This window comes from Seriola dumerili, unplaced genomic scaffold (genome assembly GCF_002260705.1).
Source record: "Seriola dumerili isolate Sdu_G_001 unplaced genomic scaffold, Sdu_1.0 BDQW01000432.1, whole genome shotgun sequence".
Lineage (NCBI taxonomy): Eukaryota > Metazoa > Chordata > Actinopteri > Carangiformes > Carangidae > Seriola > Seriola dumerili.
In genome coordinates this window covers 4,529,935-4,548,340 of record NW_019174687.1, presented here as the reverse complement: position 1 = coordinate 4,548,340, position 18,406 = coordinate 4,529,935, and the positions used below count along the sequence as shown (strand labels likewise).

The window sequence follows — 18,406 nt, the reverse complement described above, 5'->3', positions numbered from 1 at the left end:
TCTGTAACTGTAAACAACCATAAAAGAAAAATACAACATGAACATCATAACGTCAGGTTTGGATATTAAAAAGCTATTTTCCTGGTCATCCCCGTCCATTAACGTTTTACTGGAAGTACTCTACCAGTAAGTGATGCTCCTCCAGGTGCCAGATTCGCTCTCTCTAGCTCTCTTTCCACAGCTCTCTCTCTCTCTCTCTCTCTCTCTCTCTCTCTCTCTCTCTCTCTCTCATCTACTTCTTCTTCTCCTCTCTCTCTCTCTCTCCGGAGATGGCAGCACTGGGTCAGGGTCTATCACAGCTCCAGATTCAGGTCCTATTTATATACACTACCTGTCTGCCTGTGCTAGCCGACAGGCTAGCAGCACCTGATGTGCTATAGAGGACACTAGTGGGCGAGGATAGAGAGATGAAGTGAGTGTGTGTGTGTGTATATGTACCTTATTCAGCCACTCCACTCTTTCCACATCTGGATAATGGACCTGGAATTAAAAGACAGAAAGAGTTAGAATCATAATTTAAATTTATACAGAATTCCCATCAATGCACAAGATTTTCCCATGATTTTCTTCTTTTGCCCTTTTTTCCTGTGATTTACTTTGTGGACTAACGGGCTTGTGTGACTACTGTTTGGAGGTCCTGCAGGTTCAGAGGTACAGAAGTCGGTAATGTGCTAAGAAATATGTTTCTGTCCTAATTACATCATCCCTTTCTTTTGCTGAGATGACATACACCCAATTGCCAGTTTAATAGCTACACCTGATGTAGTCTAATACAACAGTCCGGCAATAAATCCTCACTTCATGAGGATTATAATGTTCAGTTATTATTGAAAACTGTGTTAAAGAGGTGCTGATTCAACTGTATGATCAATTTAGGGGCTAAAGTTTGTGGTGCTGTTGAAATATATTGTGTCATACTGAGAGATGTTTGTAATATTTTGTCCACCCTATTTATATCAGTGAACGAAGACTTAATATTAGATCAACCTCTTTTACAGCCAAGAGCAATAAAAACGTACAAATTTGTTACAGAAATGAAATGAGAATAAAAACTCATGCTCCACTGTGTGCATTTAATTATTCAGCAAACTGTAGGTCTGCAATTACAGCAGAGTGTGTGTGCCAGGCATCTTTGTAAAGCCTAATTACTACAGATAAACACAATGCAAACCCTTTGTTTTGACACTGTCTCATCTATCTTCCTCTTTTCCCTCTATTCATGCCAGTTGTCTTTGGCAGAGGCCACACAGCCTCACCGACAACACAACACCACAATATACAGAGATGTCCTACTGTTATAATACATGGCACCTACTGCAAGTATTTGTGTGCAGCTCTCAGGACGTGTGAACGGAAAAACATACGCTGAGAATTATCTATCGCTCTGAAGAGAAAGGATTCTGTATTACAGTGAACATATGAGAATATTTTTCTTGAAATTAGGTTTAAAAAAGTGGAAGTTTATTTTATTTTTGAGGACAAGGCGATTACGTGTTCATTACATCAGATATTCTTTTCTTCAAAGGGGAGAATACTTTACAGCATTGCACTATAGGTTATTTTTTAAGCCTTAATGTTGCTAAGCTAGCAAGTGCCGCCGTGATAAGTCGCCATAATCGACGATGTCAACAGGTGTGCAGTCACTATTAACCGCCATATATCTAGTTTCTATTTATCGTATATGGTCGCACTGCGAGTCTGAGCTGGATCAATAAGTGTATGGATAAGATAAAGATAAAATCAGCTGGTTAGTGTCTGACTTTGGGAGGATGAGCCCAGTATTTTTTTATGGTGCACAGTGAGATCAGTCACAAACATGTGAAGCATTACTTCATTTGTAAGTGTTGTCTTGTCATTACTAGGGAGAGCTTTTTTGTTTTTTAGCTGCTTGAATAAATGTTTGTATTGATCATGCCAGAGTGTCATTTAGATTTTCTGTTGGAAAATAAATCTTTTAGATTAATCAACTATGCAAAAATATTGTCGATAGATCAATCGTTCAAATAGTCGTTAGTGGCAGCCCTGATCACCATTCATGTGAACCAATAGAGTAGACATTTGAACAATAGTAGATATTTCACTCAAAATAACAAATGTCAAGATCATGAATGTGCTACAGGAAAAGTCAGCGGATCACCAAAGTCGTTAGGGTTCATTCTCTGGGGACCATGAATGTCTGCACAAAATGTCATCCTAGTCCATCAAATATGTATGACAGATGTTTCAGTTTATATCGACGGACCAACATTACCATCCAGAGTCGTGCCTCTAAAATGGCGTGAATGGAGTGACTCCTGTGTGTTTTACTATGTGCAGGTATAGCTCTCTGTCAACCCATGGAGCTCCTGCTGACTACCTGAGAGTACTGACAGTACGACACCACAGTGGGATGCAGTCTGACAGGATGTCAGTGCAGCAGCGTCAGAGCTGCTGTGGAGGACTGGGAGTTGACTGTGACAGACCTGTTACATAACTGACACACTGGAAGGATTCTGCACAAGCACTTAAGCCCGGGGCAGATGCACATGAATGAGTACTTGGACCATAAATGCAATTCATTTAAATGCAGACTGAGGTCAGGAGGACCAGGAAGGCTTTCAGCTCTGAGTACATACACAAATATATAGTCGGTCTGTGTGTGTGTGTGTGTGTGTGTGCTTCCTCATATAAGTGTTTTGCATTTATGTACATTCAAATGACCAAAGAACAAAGTCCTTTTCTGGGAATATGAAAAAGCAGATAACTGCTATACAGCACATATTATTGTAATAAACAAATCCAAAATGATCTCAATACAGAGTCTCAACAACAACAGAAGAACTATGCATCATATAAAAGTAAAAAAATATGTACTTACATTGTAGTAAGACTCACGTGCATATTTTCGTGGTTAAAAATGTACTGATTTTAAAGAAATGTAAGGGTCAAATAACAATTTAAATGCCAGGTTTTAGAGTGTATTTTCATAATATTGTATCATTTTCTTTAAAATGAACATACTATACAATGCTACAATGCTCAGGAATACACTACTATAGTTGTGAAAGTCATTTTAATGACAACATAAAAAAAAAAGAGAGTGTTTCTTACACATGAGGGATAAATATTAAAATTAGTGCCGCTACACAACAGTATGCTGCACGTATCTTCTCCAGAGCATGCAAGGTCACTTTGTCTCACACAAACATAGCGCATGTGGCTCAGTGTGACACATGACACCATCCAGGAAACACATACTGTACAATCCACGTGGACATAAACAAACAAGCTCACGCTGATGACGATATCAGAGTCACGTGGTGTTTTTCTTCAAGTTAAAATTACAATCACTATTTTTATGACACCGACAATAAAGTGTTGCTCTGAACTCGTGGTGATGGATTTTGCATGACACTGTCTAATGACCCATTTATATTTAAGTATCACATGAATGGTCCCCGGTCTGGAGTTACCTAGATTAAAATAGTCTGGATTTTTCAGGTTTAAATTAATCTGGAATTGTTGTCAGAGCAACAAGTTCTTCAGCTCGAACCTGCAAAAGTACATCTTATTGACAGTTTGCTGGATCAGGACGAAGAGTTTTAGGGTGAACACCTAACATGAACTCATTTTAAAGATGCAAATGTCTTCTTTTCTTAAAGATTTAATGAAAAATTTTAAATAAATTTAAAAAAAAAAAATCAATTTAAAATGTCTGATTGTTAAAAGAGAAATGAAGCCTGAACATATGGTATTTAATCTGACATTAAAATAGGAATTTGTCATTTCAACACTTGCTGATGATGATGATGATTCATACTGTATCTCTTTGTCCTTTAACAAATAAATCATCAATGTTGCCATGGAGACGGCAAACACAGCTTGTTTATATATTGGTGAAACTACATCATGAAAAGTCAGGCTGAATTATTCAGCCCTTCCTGATTCACACTTCCTATTTGGACTGTAACCATGGATGAACAGAAAACAATGAACATCGTGAATTCGTTTCACTGTGATTTCTCTGCAATTAGCTTTGATTAATCTTAATTGATTAATCTTCTGATTATCTTCTCAATTAATCCATTAATTGTTTCGAATATAAAACATAAGAAAACAGCACAAGGTGACATCATTAAACGTTTGATCAAGAGCCCAAAACTTAATGAAACACCCCAAAAAACAGCAAATTCTAATGTAAAATAATTGAGAACATGGAATCATTAAATGTTTTTCAGTGCATAAGTGATTATGAATTGAAAGTGATTATCATTTGACTAATGATTACTCAACTTGCAGAAGTTCTGTTTTATTTTACAACTGCTTATTTCACTGAGATTTTTCTTTCTTTCTTTACTATGAACCCAAAGCCTGGAAAAAAAATTATTAGACTGACTAAGTGGTTTTCTTTAGAGTGTGCTTCCTTTGCCTTTGCCTGTGTAATCTGACGGATATGTGGTTTGCAGCAAAAACACCATCAGAAATTCCATCTCATCCAATTACATGTGCTAACTTGAGCCTGGTGTGTCAGTCTTGTTTTACTTTTTCATTATTATATACGTACAAACTTCCAGTCTCAAATTACTGAGAAACAGGAAGTCAATTCTACCAGCTGCCAGGCCGCCAAATCAGGAAAACATTCACCACACATCACCATGTCAGCCATGACATCGTGGGAACTCACCACGAGTACAACAAAGCAAAAAGGATGAAGATACATCAGTTATTATCACTATGTCCAACTTGGGTCCAACTTGAGAGGGGAGTCCAAGTCACTGGATTGCAGCCAAACATGGAAATGGAAGACAAATTGTTGGTTGTGTTTGTTTACACTGTCCGTCTACAAGTTTGTACAAGGTAAAATTCAAGATGAAGGTACGCCAGATGTGGCTGCGGTCTGTCCCTGCTCCGGTGTTTGGTAGGTAATTGCTGTAATTACGGCAGACAGCTACACTGGCTGCATCTGTTGCATCTCGACAGATGTTAAAAGAAAAACAATGAAGTTGGATCCAAGGAATAAAAGGAGAAAAGAATGAATCATTCGGCCAAGAAAGAAGGCAGCGACAGCGGCACAGTTTTTTCCCCTTTTAGGGTAAACAACAGAGAAAGAGAAAGGAGGACTGAGACAGTGTACAACAGTCAGGTTTTAACAGACTCAGGCCGAAGAGCAAATGACAGTCATTAACATGACGTAAGCAAGAAATAACACAGGAGGTACTAACAAAAACTGCCAACATGACTCAGCACGAGGTGAAAAAACTGAGTGTAAAACTCAGAAAATACGAGCAGAGGAGGAAACAAATGTGAGACAGAGATAAAGGAGAATGAGAGACGCACTAAATTCTTTGAGATAAATGAGACTGATGGGGATGAATAAAACAGCAGCTAAATATACGATGCTCTTTAGCCTGGAGAGTGACAGAGAAAGGAAACTGGTACATTTCCTCAAGGAAAGAGGGATGAAGGACAAAGGCTTTCGACCACAAGTCATTCATTCTTTCCTCTTGCGCTTAGCGGAAAGCCTAACAGCTTTTGCTCTGTTCACTCTGGTAGAACAGCGCCTTCTTCCTTGATGAAAATGTTGTAATTTGCTCTAACTTGTTGATGGCAAACAACTACACCTGGTATCATCACTTCGCCATGAAAAATTGGTGAGACAAATAAATAAATACCAGGCAGGTAGAATCTCTGGCCTGCTACATACTAGCAAGCATGAGCAGCCTGTGCTAGCATGCTACATAAAGGAGCTAATGAAGAGAGGGATTTTTTTTTTTTTTGCTAGCTTGTTTGTATATCTCAGCTAACAATGTTTACAGTGCTAACAGAGCTAACAGGTTGTTTTGGATACATCACAGTTTTTAATGTCCACCACATAAACCACAACGCCAAAATCAGCCACGTTTTACAACAAAGCTGTTCTACCAGTTTTGAGACCACGGAAACAAGACATGCTGTTTTAATGGATTTGACAAGATGTAAAGAATCACTTGAAAGCTGCAACTACCAGTTATTTTCATTGTTGATTGATCATTTCTCGATTAAATGATTAAAAATATCAGCGAAATAGTGTTTTGTCCCATAAACAGTCTAAGACCCAAAGCTATTCAGATTACAATGATATAAAACAGAGAAAAACAGCAAACACTCGCACTGGAGAAGCTGCAACTAGATAACTTTTGGCATTGTTGCGTACGTCAGATACTTTAACTTTCCAGACTTGAAAAATCTTGTCTGACAGTATTTTCACTGCAGTGGATATATTATGGATTTATTATTCAAACTGGCCTTGTTGGATCATATTTCATCTGCCTGTAGCAACACGCCCACACCAGCACAGACCCTTGCTTTTCGTAATGCAGCCCTGTTTTCAGTCTGAGTGCTCCCTAATCTCAAACACAGCATGTGGACCAGACTGAAGGCAAAGACGTGGCGTCTGCAGGGTCCCTTTTAGTAACATACGTGTGTGTGTGTGTGTGTGTGTGTGTGTGTGTGTGTGTGTGTGTGTGTGTGTGTGTGTCTGTGTCAAAACGTGTCAAGGGGGTGAGACTCACAGTTCAACTATGTAACAGCTGTTTGGAAATCCTAACCTCCCTCTGCAGACACACCCCCGACAAAAAGCGTGTGCGTGTGTGTGTGTGTGTGTGTGTGTGTGTGTGTGTGTGTGTGTGACACAGAGAGAGAGAGAGAGAGAGAGAGAGGGAGAGGGGTGTGGAGAGGATGAATAATCCTGTTGAGTAACGCTGAAATGTATTAATCTAAACTGCAAATGACAAATTAAAAGAAAACTGCTTTTTCTGTCATCATCCTAGATTGGTGCTCTGTCACTGCCTCAGCTTCCGATGGGGAGGAGAGAGATTCTCCTTGACAAGGTGACGACAAAAACAACAAGCAAAGCTGCTCAGTCAGCTTCCCTTCAAGCTGCAGCAGGCATTGAAAGGTGCGGAAACAAGAAACCTATATGACGAGACGGCTGCTCCACGCTGACGTCTATATTTAGGCTGAGAGAGAGAGAGAGAGAGAGAGCGAGAGAGACTGTTGAGGATATGAGGAGGACAGACTGCAGCTAGGAGTGAGATCAGTCGAAGAAACCTGCTCTGTTGTGCTGAGGCTGGAAAGAAAGAACCAGACTAGATTTTCATGTATAATAGATTTGATCATACAGCCTACAATAGCAATTCTGCAGCTAGCTGCAACTGCTCTCTGCATCGTGTTGTTAAAGTGGGATTTATACATGTAACTGAATTCCTAATTTGGATTGAAGCTGAGTCATAATATTAAAAAAATATATAAATATCATAGTGTTTCCCTTATATCCCTTGGTGCTGCTGCTGCAATGTCATGAAGTCACAATTCCATGACTCTGCAGAGGGCTTTTAATTTGAAACGACGGATAAAGTAGAGACACGTGGCGACAACCGTGCGGGCCAAGAGGGGGAGAGAGAAAGAAAAGGTAGATTTACAGTACATATCATACTACACGTACAGTAAATCCAACATAATATAATATTTGATCGACCTCCCCTTTTTTTTCTTTTCTTTTTTTTTTAAATTGAGCTCCCTTTTTGTTCCTGGGACTAAAATACTTGCGATTCTCTTCTAAGGAATAGTTGCAATGGTTTGTCACTATGTGCTTTTTGAATAAAAACAGGAGGCAGAGATTTGGGTGTTGGGCCTTTGAGTTGAAGTAGTAATGTATTGTGACTTGTAATGTTTTCTGTAAATGAGCATATTTGCTACAATCCGGCGTGTTTACATTGTGTATTTTGTACTGATGTTCATTAACACTCATTGTCCCTATCAAATAAACTTAAAAATGATATAAATTATAAATTGTATGTGACAGGCTTTGTGTCCAGGCAACAATATGCATAAATAGTCACCTGATCACGAGTTCAACACAATCTGTGGAGAGACTCGCAACTTGCCATGCAGATCGTGGACCGTGATTCTACCTAAAAAGATTGAGATATGATCTTTGGGCCAGATCACCCCTAATTTATCCTATAGTGTGCACTTTACACTTTATATTGAAGGAAACATCAGCAGGGTTTGTTCCAGGGTATTCCAAGTATTTCATCAAAGAATTCAGTCAAAATGAATTGAATCTGGACTTTGTGAAGCAAAACTGAATCAAATCAAATCAGGAGATCAGCTCAAAGTTGGATGTTAACACCCTCTAATAAAGATAAAGTCAGCACTTTAACCTAATAGTGATTGTTGCTCTTCATAATCCACTGTTTCAGAGAGGACAGCTAGAAAAAAGAAAACTGTCCAAACGCATACAGACTGCAGGTAAAATCGGAACAGAGCAGCACAAGGCCTTTCTGTTCCTCCACATTGTTTCCATTCTGCGCTGTGGAGCAGAGCCCGGCCCTTTGGCACATCAAAAGACCAGGGAAGCCCCACCCATGCCATGTCATACGAGTACACTGAGACGAAGAGAACGAGGAGGAGGAGGAGGAGGAGGAGTAGAGAAACGCAGAGACTCAGGGAGAAACAGTTACACTGCGGTCGTAATGACTTTCCACGTCTGTTTGTTGAGAGGTTGATGACAGAGACAGACTGTTTTAAACCAGGCTGTTTTCACATTTTCACGAGAGCGGGGGGTTAGCTGAGTTTGACTGAACGTTTCCTGCACCGCCCAGCTTCATATTTATACTTATACACATCCACACCTAGAAACTGTCCAGGACAACCACACTCCACTGACTCCAATAATCCATCTGCAGTGATCCAAACCTATAAACAACCAAAGGATCCAGACTTGAGACTCTTCTGTTTTGTTATTGAAATAACTGGTTCTGAATTACTCAATTAATCATTTAGACTTTATTTGTTTGCACATTAAAAATGTAACTAGTACAAAATATGATATGTACATCAAGACACTGTATGTCTGACAATACATATGTACTTTTACCTACATATACTCACATAAACATAAATTTAAAGTAAAAAAAAAAGTTTGTGCAAGGAGAGACAGGAACTTAAAAGCTCCTAAAAAATAAAGGCAACATTTAGAAAGAATACTACAAAAAAAAGAAGATGAGAAAAAGAAAAGCAAAATATTAGTAGACTACTATCCTACAGTCAACACTTCAACTGGGAGTTATTTTGTAATATGTAAGTTTGAAATCCACAAAATGGCACCTTTGTATCTAAATAGAGATGTAACCATATTAGGATGTACATGTATGTCCATGTAGTGTTTTTTCTGGCAGAAAAGCACTGGCTGGGCGCCTTGTCCCAGCGCTTCGTCAACAAAGCACTGCGCATGGGTTTGTTTCTATGGTGACGATATCTTGACAACATATCACCAGCGGAGGACTGATCTGCTCCTACAATTGGCTTTTCTCTGTTTCTTAACGTAAATAATATAAAATAACATAAACCAAACAACTTGATAGTTGTGGTAGATAATTGTTACTGCTGACATTTTTTATGCTGGATGATTTGTTGATCTGAAACATATATAAACTATGTAAATATAGCTGCACCCCTGTATCTATGTCTTACTTGGGTCAAACATTACTGCCTTTAATTTGTCTGCTTTGGTCTTGCCTGGTTCGACACTGCTCCACTGCCATTTCTTCTGATTAGGTTAAATGTGATAAATCAATCACAGTCAATCCAAAGCCAGTTAACTTGTCTTAAACTCAACTCCCAAGTCAACAGCTTGCAGTCAGCATTAAGGTATTGATGTGCTAAACACATCAAACAAGAGTCAGGGGGTCCTGTTTCACTCTCTCCCTCTTCCCATGCTTCTTGTCTGGATCTTCACTGCAAAAGCTTTGTCTATAAGCCAGGACAAATCCTCTAAACCCTAAAACAAATCAAATCAAGTCATACTTCACACTGGCCACACATCTGTTGTCTGTGCTACTGTGAAAGAGGTAGAAAGGAAGGCATGATTCCTATCTAAATTACATCAAGTCAAAACACTTTGCCGCTCAGCATCAGGACACTGTACAAATGTCTGGCTAGGTTACACAGGAATGTGGTTTTACCATATAAAACTGTGGCCTAAATCCCGCAGCCTGCATGTGTAAAACTTCCAGACCATTAGTTTACTGGCCTGACCTCATTCCTTCTCAGCAATGCTGCTGTAGCAGACATTTCATCATACCCCCAACCCCACTAACCCCACATTCACCGTACTTAAGCCAGCCAGCGAGGACCTGGGATGACCTCTGTGGCATTAAGCCTAAACTTCACATGTAGTTTTATATTTTTATAAAGTTCATATGATCCAAACATATAACATATGAAAATGATTAAAACACAAACTGATGCCAAACAATAGATTGTGACTGGTTGCTGCAGCCAATTTCTCTACTCTGGAACGACATTGTTCAGAAAAAAAAAAAAAATCAATTAGAGCTTATGTCATGCATTGCTAATCACATTAATAGCTTTAAAGGTTACAGATAAGATTCCTGCTCTGCTTATCTTCCCTCCGTCTGGCACAAACTTTCTGATTTTCTTGTTTATATCGATCAAAGCATCAGTTACAAACTGCATGAAAGCAGCCATCAAAACAGTGATCAAGTTAGACTGCGGAAACCAGACAAAAATGTCTTAAAGGTTCCATATAGTCTAAAGGTAGATGTCCATGTGTTGTTTGATTATAAAGCAGGTCTAGGTTCTGTATTAATACTGTGAAAGTATCAAAGCGCTCAGTCCACAGAGAAATGCACACAGCCTGTATTCAGAAACTGAGCCTTAAAACCAGCCGTCAGGACTTCTGCAACTTTGTGATGTCACAAAAAAACAGTCATCACCCTCAGCCATGTCCCAAGCCCCGCCCACCTGGACCCACCATCCAACCTTGTAGGATTTGGTTTCTCCGAGTGTTTACCTGAAATCTGCTATATTTTTATTGGATCACTCAGAAATCAGTCAGCCAATCAGAAGGGAGGCTCTGAGCCCTGGATTGGCTCACTGACCTGTTGTTACTAAAGCTTGAGAGAGAAACCTGAGAGAGGAGACGTAAAACTACACTGAGATGGTTTTTGGTTCTTAAAACCACAAATATATCTTCTTACAGATCCACACTTCAAATAAAACACAGGAAAAGTGTCAAATATGAGACCTTTAAGGTTAAAGGGCTTTCATCATCATGGTTACAATCTTGCAACACATTGTTTGTCTTTCAGTTTTTCTCCCAATCTGTTTCTATCTATCCGACTTTATTCTACTGTATTAAGGCACATGAAAAGGATGAAAAAAGGATTTTAACTTCTGTCACATGTGTTTGAGTTCCTCTTTGGTGGTAAATACAGATGATATGATTATCTCTCTGTCCAGTGATCATCATGACTTATGGATGATGCAGTTCCTGGTTAAACTCCGTTGTATAGCTTCAAATAAAATCAGCAAGACAACAAAAACAAGCCAATCTTGTCCTGAATAAAAAGCCTGTACAGATGCATCTCTTTGTGTCTGACAGCAGTGAGGGAGTTGTTCGGTGTCAGCTTGTCTTCAGAAAGATAAAACTGTACCTCAGGCATTCCTGGCTTGCTGCTAACTATGAGCTGCTGCCCACACTGCCGATCAAGCCTCATTCCAATCATATTTTCTGAGAGCGCGAGCCACGAGGAGGAGGCGATCAGCGCAAGTTTCGGTGATGATCAGAATTGATTTGGTATATTCCAGATGCGGTTCATTTTGTTGATTTTACATATGGGCTGAGTGCTCATTATATACAGTATTCTGTCCACTGATGTGCTACTGTGGAAATGAAATGAAATTAGGCCAGTGTTTAATTAGGACAATGAAATTTACTTAAAATGCCAGATAAAAATCAACTTGTTGCTGTGTGACCGAGCAAAGCAAAGTCTGAAATATGCAGCAAAAAAAAAAGAAGAAAAAAAAAAGTCCAATTTCATGACAGGAGTATAGAAATTATGCATAGTTTAGAAAAACAACATAAGAACTGACATGTTAGAAACAAATTACTGTTCAGTTTGTCAATTGACAGAAAATAATTTTAATGACAACATATTGAGAAAAACACCAAATATTTTTGAGGGTTTGCTGCTTTACTTTGTTTTATATTATTGTGAACTGTATACCATTGGATTTTTTGGACCTTGGATTTTCTTGACAGATTAATCAATTATCAAAACAATCACTAATTGCAGTCCTTAAATGATTAAGAGTTTGATTTACTTGATTTACTTTGATTTGTGCTTGACTTTACAAATTACAGACAGAGGAGTTCACACGGGATTATATTTGTTACAGTTTCCCAATTTAACACAAGCACACTTACTTTACATGTATTTGATGAATAAGAAATTATTTCTGGTTCTGAAAATGCTAAACTAATTTCTCCTGTTACACTGCCCATGTCAGGTCGCTCTCAAGCTCTTTTGCTTAGGAAGATAGCAAAGCATCAACAGACACTTTGGAAATGATTAGCATTAATTTAGAAATTTGACTCTTTTATGAATATGCGGTGAATTTTAATATTAACCGGCCACTGAAAAGAATCATTTTGCCAAAGCCGTGGCAGCATTTCATTTGTCATACATCGGAATGTCTCAAATAGTTCAGTCAATCAATCAATAAATTAATTAATCAATCATAAGAAAAGTAACCAACAACTTTGCTCGAGTTTTGACAGAGTTAAGAACTGAATTGTGGTAACTCAGGGACTTCCAGTGAGCTTCTAATCATTAAGTTTTGAGGTCAGTGTGACAGAGGTAAAGTAGATAAAGTATCTCGTATGAAGAACGGGGACACACTGACAGCATCTGAGTATCTTTCAGGGGTCAAAGTTCATTGCTGATTGTTTGGCACTGTTGCTCATTATCAGGAGGACACATTAATCCTTTGGCATCCTTTCACTGGTCTCTCAGTTTCCCTTTAATCAGCCACACAAAGGGCTGTCAGTCAGCATTATTTGGTTTACACTTCCAAATGTCATTAGTCACGTTGTTTGTGGATTTACACATCTGGGACAAACACTTGGTCAAACACGCAACACCAAGACAAAAGCTTGCTGACTGGCAAAAAACATGTCAGACACTGCTGCGTCTCTGCTTACAGCAAAGCTTTCTGCACGGGGCCCAGGGTTTTGTTGCTTAGCACCATTTTTCTCAAGGTCTGTGTGATAATGGATGTGTTGATGGGATGATCTGTGATGGGAGGGGGCTGTGTTTGGGTTATTTGGGTCTGGCTGGTATCCTGCCATCCACTCAGCCTCTCAACAGTTCTCCGGCATCATCATCGATTACAGAAAGTGTTACTGCAGAACGGAAGCCTCTTTATTACAGTGGGAACGGGTTTCTGTGTAAATCTCACAAGACTGGGAAAAGATGAACTCATTTCCTGAGGTGAAAATGCTCATTAATTAAAAGACTCTGACTGTCTAAAAATTGAATTGACTTTAGGTATTCAATATACAATGATACACAATGAAAAAAAGTAGAAAATCCTCACATTCGAGATTCTGGAACGAACAAATTTTTTGCTTGAAAAACTACTAAAACTAAAATTAAAAAAACTCAATTTTCTTGAGTGAATGAATGAATGGTTGTTATGGCCTGAACCAAACAACAATCCCAAGTCAAGAAGTCAAATTATGGCAAAACCTATCCAACGCTTTACTTGGCAGGGGTGCGTTCAGAAGTGCCAGCTGTCATGCATAATGCATACAGTTCTTATTTCTTGAATAGCACATGAGTTTTCTCATCATGGATGTGGTATTAACATTAAAGGTCATATGGGGAAGGATTAAGGAGTTACTACCATTCTAATGTTTTGAAATATTTACAAAAATATTTTAAATATTTCATGTTCCCAAATCTAAACAGATGGCCAGTCTATATGAAAACTATGTCCTGAATACTATTTTGCCCGGTCAGAAACAAAAAGAGAACTTTGATGTCCCAGTAAATATCACATATTTGTGGATTTCATAAAGTGCGTTACTGAACCAAATCTTTTCATGCATTGCTGTGGTCTTACAGATCCCTGCTACCACAAGGCAAAGAGCTAATAAGCAGAGACAAGCTAATGTTACTGGTTCGTTCAGATACAGTACATCCTTTGAGCACACGCCCAATAGTATCCTCCACATCAAGCCTGCTGGGAACTTGTACTGTTGACTGGAGTAGCTTGTCACATGTCATGACCAGGGCATAAGTAGACAAGAGAGAGAATAGCAGCTATGTGTGGAAGTGGAAGGCATGTGGCCAGACTGCCTTCTCCCTTCTCCACACTAGTTTCTTATTGTGTCCTGATAACCACACCAAACCAAAAGGATGAAAAAAGAAAGTGAAAATTAGAACAGGTTCATAATGACTCTACTGCTTTTACAGTGCCAGCCTTGGCAGCCCAGTGGGCTTCGGGGCCCATACGTTAATTATTCATCGAGGACTCCATCTCCCTCTGGCAGTTAACAGGATTGAAATGATCATAAAGAGTCTGCTGTCAACCAATGGGTGAAATGTGTGACCTTTCCGACGGCTATTTACGAGACCCTCATTAACAAGCAACATGGTTTGTTTTGTCCTGTGAATAAAAATGAAAGTGTCAGAGCATCAAATGGCAGAAATGTTGCCTCTGTTTGTCCCTGGCCCCCCTGATAGTCACCACATTAGTTTTCAAAAACCACCTGAACATCTGAACGTAGTGACCTAAGGTAGAAAACTTCCTAGGTGTCACATTGCTGGCCATTTTGGATTATCTAACTGCCACATACTATACATTATTCCATTTGTTGTCAGCTACATTACCCAAACACTGACTTCTTTGAGACATACAAGGAATTCAGTGAGTCAGTTTGGCAGACAACTGGTCAGTGTTGACATGCCATACTCAGTGTTGGCAGGGAGAACACCCAAGGGAAGGGTGAGGCTTGAGACAGAGTCATAATACACAGCAATGATGCCAAAACAGTGATAACACCAGGTATGTTATAATACTGCAGGACTCACCCATGGTGGCAGCTCAGCAGTAGGCACACTTTGCCTCCCTGCTTTCTCCTCATGTTCCAGGAATGCTAAGGCACGGTTTATCCTGTAGTCCTTACTGCCGTGGTTCTTCCTCCAGTAGAATAACATGGCAAGTCCTATCAGAACCCAGCTAAAGCTGAACTCAAAGTATCCCAAGATGTAGATCGGAAAGATGATGGCGAAAGTCTTGGCAAAGTTAATCCACATTTGGCTGACATCTGTCAACGATGACTGCTGCTCTTCTTCCAGCTCTCCTGGAGACAGAGGTGGGTCCATGGTGGAGCGCACCGGGCTGCTGGGCGCTGCAACAGGTCCATTCGCCCCGACACCTGGTCCCGCAGAACCCTCCATCCTGTTACTCATTTCCCCTCTGGAAAGGCAGTAATAGCAAATGTTTGTGTCATGTCACACACAGACAAAGGTGACATTGTTTCATTACAGAGGCCTCATGCTGTGAGATTTTCATGCCCACAGGTCAAAGGTCAAACAATTATACCAAAGATATGCTATTATAGTTATAGCTTTACTAGTTATTTTCATTAGTGCTGACACGGAATGATGATGATGAGAATAGATGTAAAATGACAACACAAGAACCCCACAACAAAGATAAGGGTTTTTATGTCACACATTGTGATTATAAACTATGAAAAACAACTTAGTTTTACTATCATTGTTACACAACTATGAGGGAAGCAAAAATAAGTATGTATCACAGCAAATCTCAAAATTATAATGTATCTAAACTAATGGTATATCAAAGGAGATATTGCTTGTTGTACCATGTTACAGTATTTACCTTTAGCAAGCAAGTAGTAGAAACTTGATTAAAATGAACCAAATTCCCAAACAGATCCAAATTAGCAAATTTTGGTCATTGAAAAAATCACTTAGTTTGATAACTTAGAAGTTCCCCAATGCATATGATGGCTAAAATAAAGTAGTATTTGTTTATTCTACAAAAGCAATTTCACAGCCTTCATTACATATCCACACAGACTGCAGGCTGAGCTGTCATTCCAGGACTTCATACAAAACTCCTTAGCAAAATTGTCGACTTTTCGTTACCTATATTAATGTGTAAACTGGCAATAGCACGTACCTGAAAAAATCAAACTTAATATATCTAATGAAACGTTTCGATCCACTGTTCAATTCGGCATATGTTCAAAACACCTACCCGCAATCTTGTCGCTAGTATTTTAACTTTGAAGAGTGCCTCAACCGTTGGCCCCGCTACCTACCAACACCGCCACCGTTACTGGCAACAAGTGTGAAACGGTTAGTAAAGTACAATTTCTACTGAAATGTGTGTTGTATGTTTCGGTTGTATGTGTGCCGAATACAAGACCACTTACGACTAAATCCGATATTTATTTTAAGTCTTTGCTTACGGTGCCTTAAAATGTCCCTTTGAGTAGAGTATCGCTTAAGTGCCGGATTTTTGAGCGGAATCTGTCGTGACGTTTTCTCCAAACTGACACGTATCGGGTACTAGGACTTCACCACCAGCTACTGCGTGAACCAAACATCAGCGACAAAAAAAACAACTTCTTCCTCTACGCTCACCGCTGAGCAAGCAGCACACTCACCGGTATCCCCCTGCGACATTCGCTCTTCCTTGAAAAAGAAACAAAAAATTCACTCTGCCAACCGAGTCCACTGCATGCCGATCAGCTAAACTCTGATAACCCTCTCTCCCCTTCAGTACATCCTGCTGTGAGGGCGACTAGTCCGTCTCAAGCAGCCTGCAGGAAACTGTCATCGCGGGAAACAGGTCAGCCTCCGACAGGGAGGGAGCTTCAAAACACAAGCTCAACAGCAGACCCGGGCGCCATCTCGTGGCGGGAAAAACGGTAAGGTTTCAAAAATATGAACGTTTTAAACGGTCATTAGAGTTTTAGTTTTTGTCTGACAACAACATTTTAAATCTAAATTTAGTCCATCTTGTTTTGATTTAATCTGCAGCCTTGGAATTATGTAATGCTAAAATTCTTGTAAATTCCCTGTTGTTTCCCAAGGTTAATACATTAAAATGTAGTCATATACATATCACTTCTTTTTTTTCTTTTTTTCTTTATACAAATCCCTGTTGTGTGACCAAGTATTGTTTAAAGGGGCTATATGTAACTTTTGCTATTGCTACATATAACGTTAGCATTAACAACTGTTTACTTACCATTCTAGAGGAAACGTTCAAACTTCACACCTTTAAGAAACACGTTAACTCTTGTCTCTATCACTTCTTTTCTTCCATTGAACTTAGCATGCTAACAAGCTAGCCCTGGCCTGATTGGTGCATCTCATGACTTTCTGATACTGAGTCCATGTAGAGTCCCATCCGTCCTTAAGAAGCAGTTGCTTAGAGGACGTATTATAATCTCTTTTTTACAACAGTTAGCTGATATAGAGTACAACAACACTGGGACTTTTAACTACATGTATCACTCTGGTTACATTAAAGATTGTTATCTATCTTGGATTGTAACAAACTTTGGCCGCAAATATGAATATATTTCCAGAAATAACATTCGAATTAAATTATGTATGGTCGGCAGAAGAGGAAGAAGGGAAGGAAAGAAGCCTGCATACTCCTGCACACACCTGAGGTAACGTGTAGACAAAGTAGCAAGCTAATGTGCTGGTCAGGTAAATGTTTATGTGTTGCTTAGCAGCAGTCCAGTACCAGTCCAGTTGCAGAACTGTTTGTGTTGATGTAGCCAAATAAATGATGAAATAAACAAACAAATCATAATCTGTTGTTGCTTTTTACTGTTAAATAATATGGCACCTGTAGAACGGTTGCATAAAAGCAATATAACACTTGAGGTCATGCAGTTTTATTGAATATCAGCATGGCTGCGATTCGGTCATATAGGTACGAGGCCACAGAGACAACTTAGGCTACATATAGCACCTTTAAATTTACAATAGTGGGAGATCACAATATTTGCTATAACACTAACTACTGCATATCACTGGATTTTTGTGTCATAGTATGCCCTGTCAGTCCTAACCCCACTAGTCTGATACCCACAGCTGGCTGCATCTCTGCTGGGAACTGGGATCAGAATAACTGCCAGACTCCTTCCTTTCGATCTTTCATAAACTAAACATTGATTTGATATTTTAAACCCCCCTCAATTATTTTAGATTAATCAATAATGAAAGTAAATCATTAGTTGCAGCCCTCATGGTTTTATAATACAATTTTTTTTTACATCTAGACCTAGTGGTCTAGCTGAAGAAAGAAGGTTTTATGAGTCAAAAAGAGGTGTCTATGTTTATCAAGACCCAGTAGGTCTATGGTAGTACTTGTTTAAGACCTTGTCCAGTGGGGTCAAATGGAGAAAAAACAGTGAAATTGTTCCCTTTTTTGTTTTCATGAATAGAATAAAGGCCCAATGAAAATGAAATTGGCTTTCAAACTGCTTTAGGGGTTTTACTTTGATGTCATAGTTATT

At 39.2% G+C, this 18,406-nt stretch overlaps 1 protein-coding gene across 2 annotated transcripts in view; it reads right to left on the bottom strand.

The window, feature by feature from the left end:
* Window positions 1-16,654, bottom strand: part of LOC111233888 (extended synaptotagmin-2-like) — a 58,486-nt gene extending 41,832 nt beyond the window's left edge. For both annotated transcript variants that reach the window (XM_022761798.1, XM_022761799.1), the window contains exons 1-3: window positions 16,535-16,654; window positions 14,925-15,312; window positions 439-480 (exon numbers count right to left, since the gene is read on the bottom strand). In XM_022761798.1, the coding sequence (XP_022617519.1) occupies window positions 439-480; window positions 14,925-15,305 (423 nt within the window). In that variant the 5' untranslated portion in view covers window positions 15,306-15,312; window positions 16,535-16,654. The remainder of the gene's footprint in view (window positions 1-438; window positions 481-14,924; window positions 15,313-16,534) is intronic.
* Between the last annotated feature and the right edge of the window lie 1,752 nt (window positions 16,655-18,406).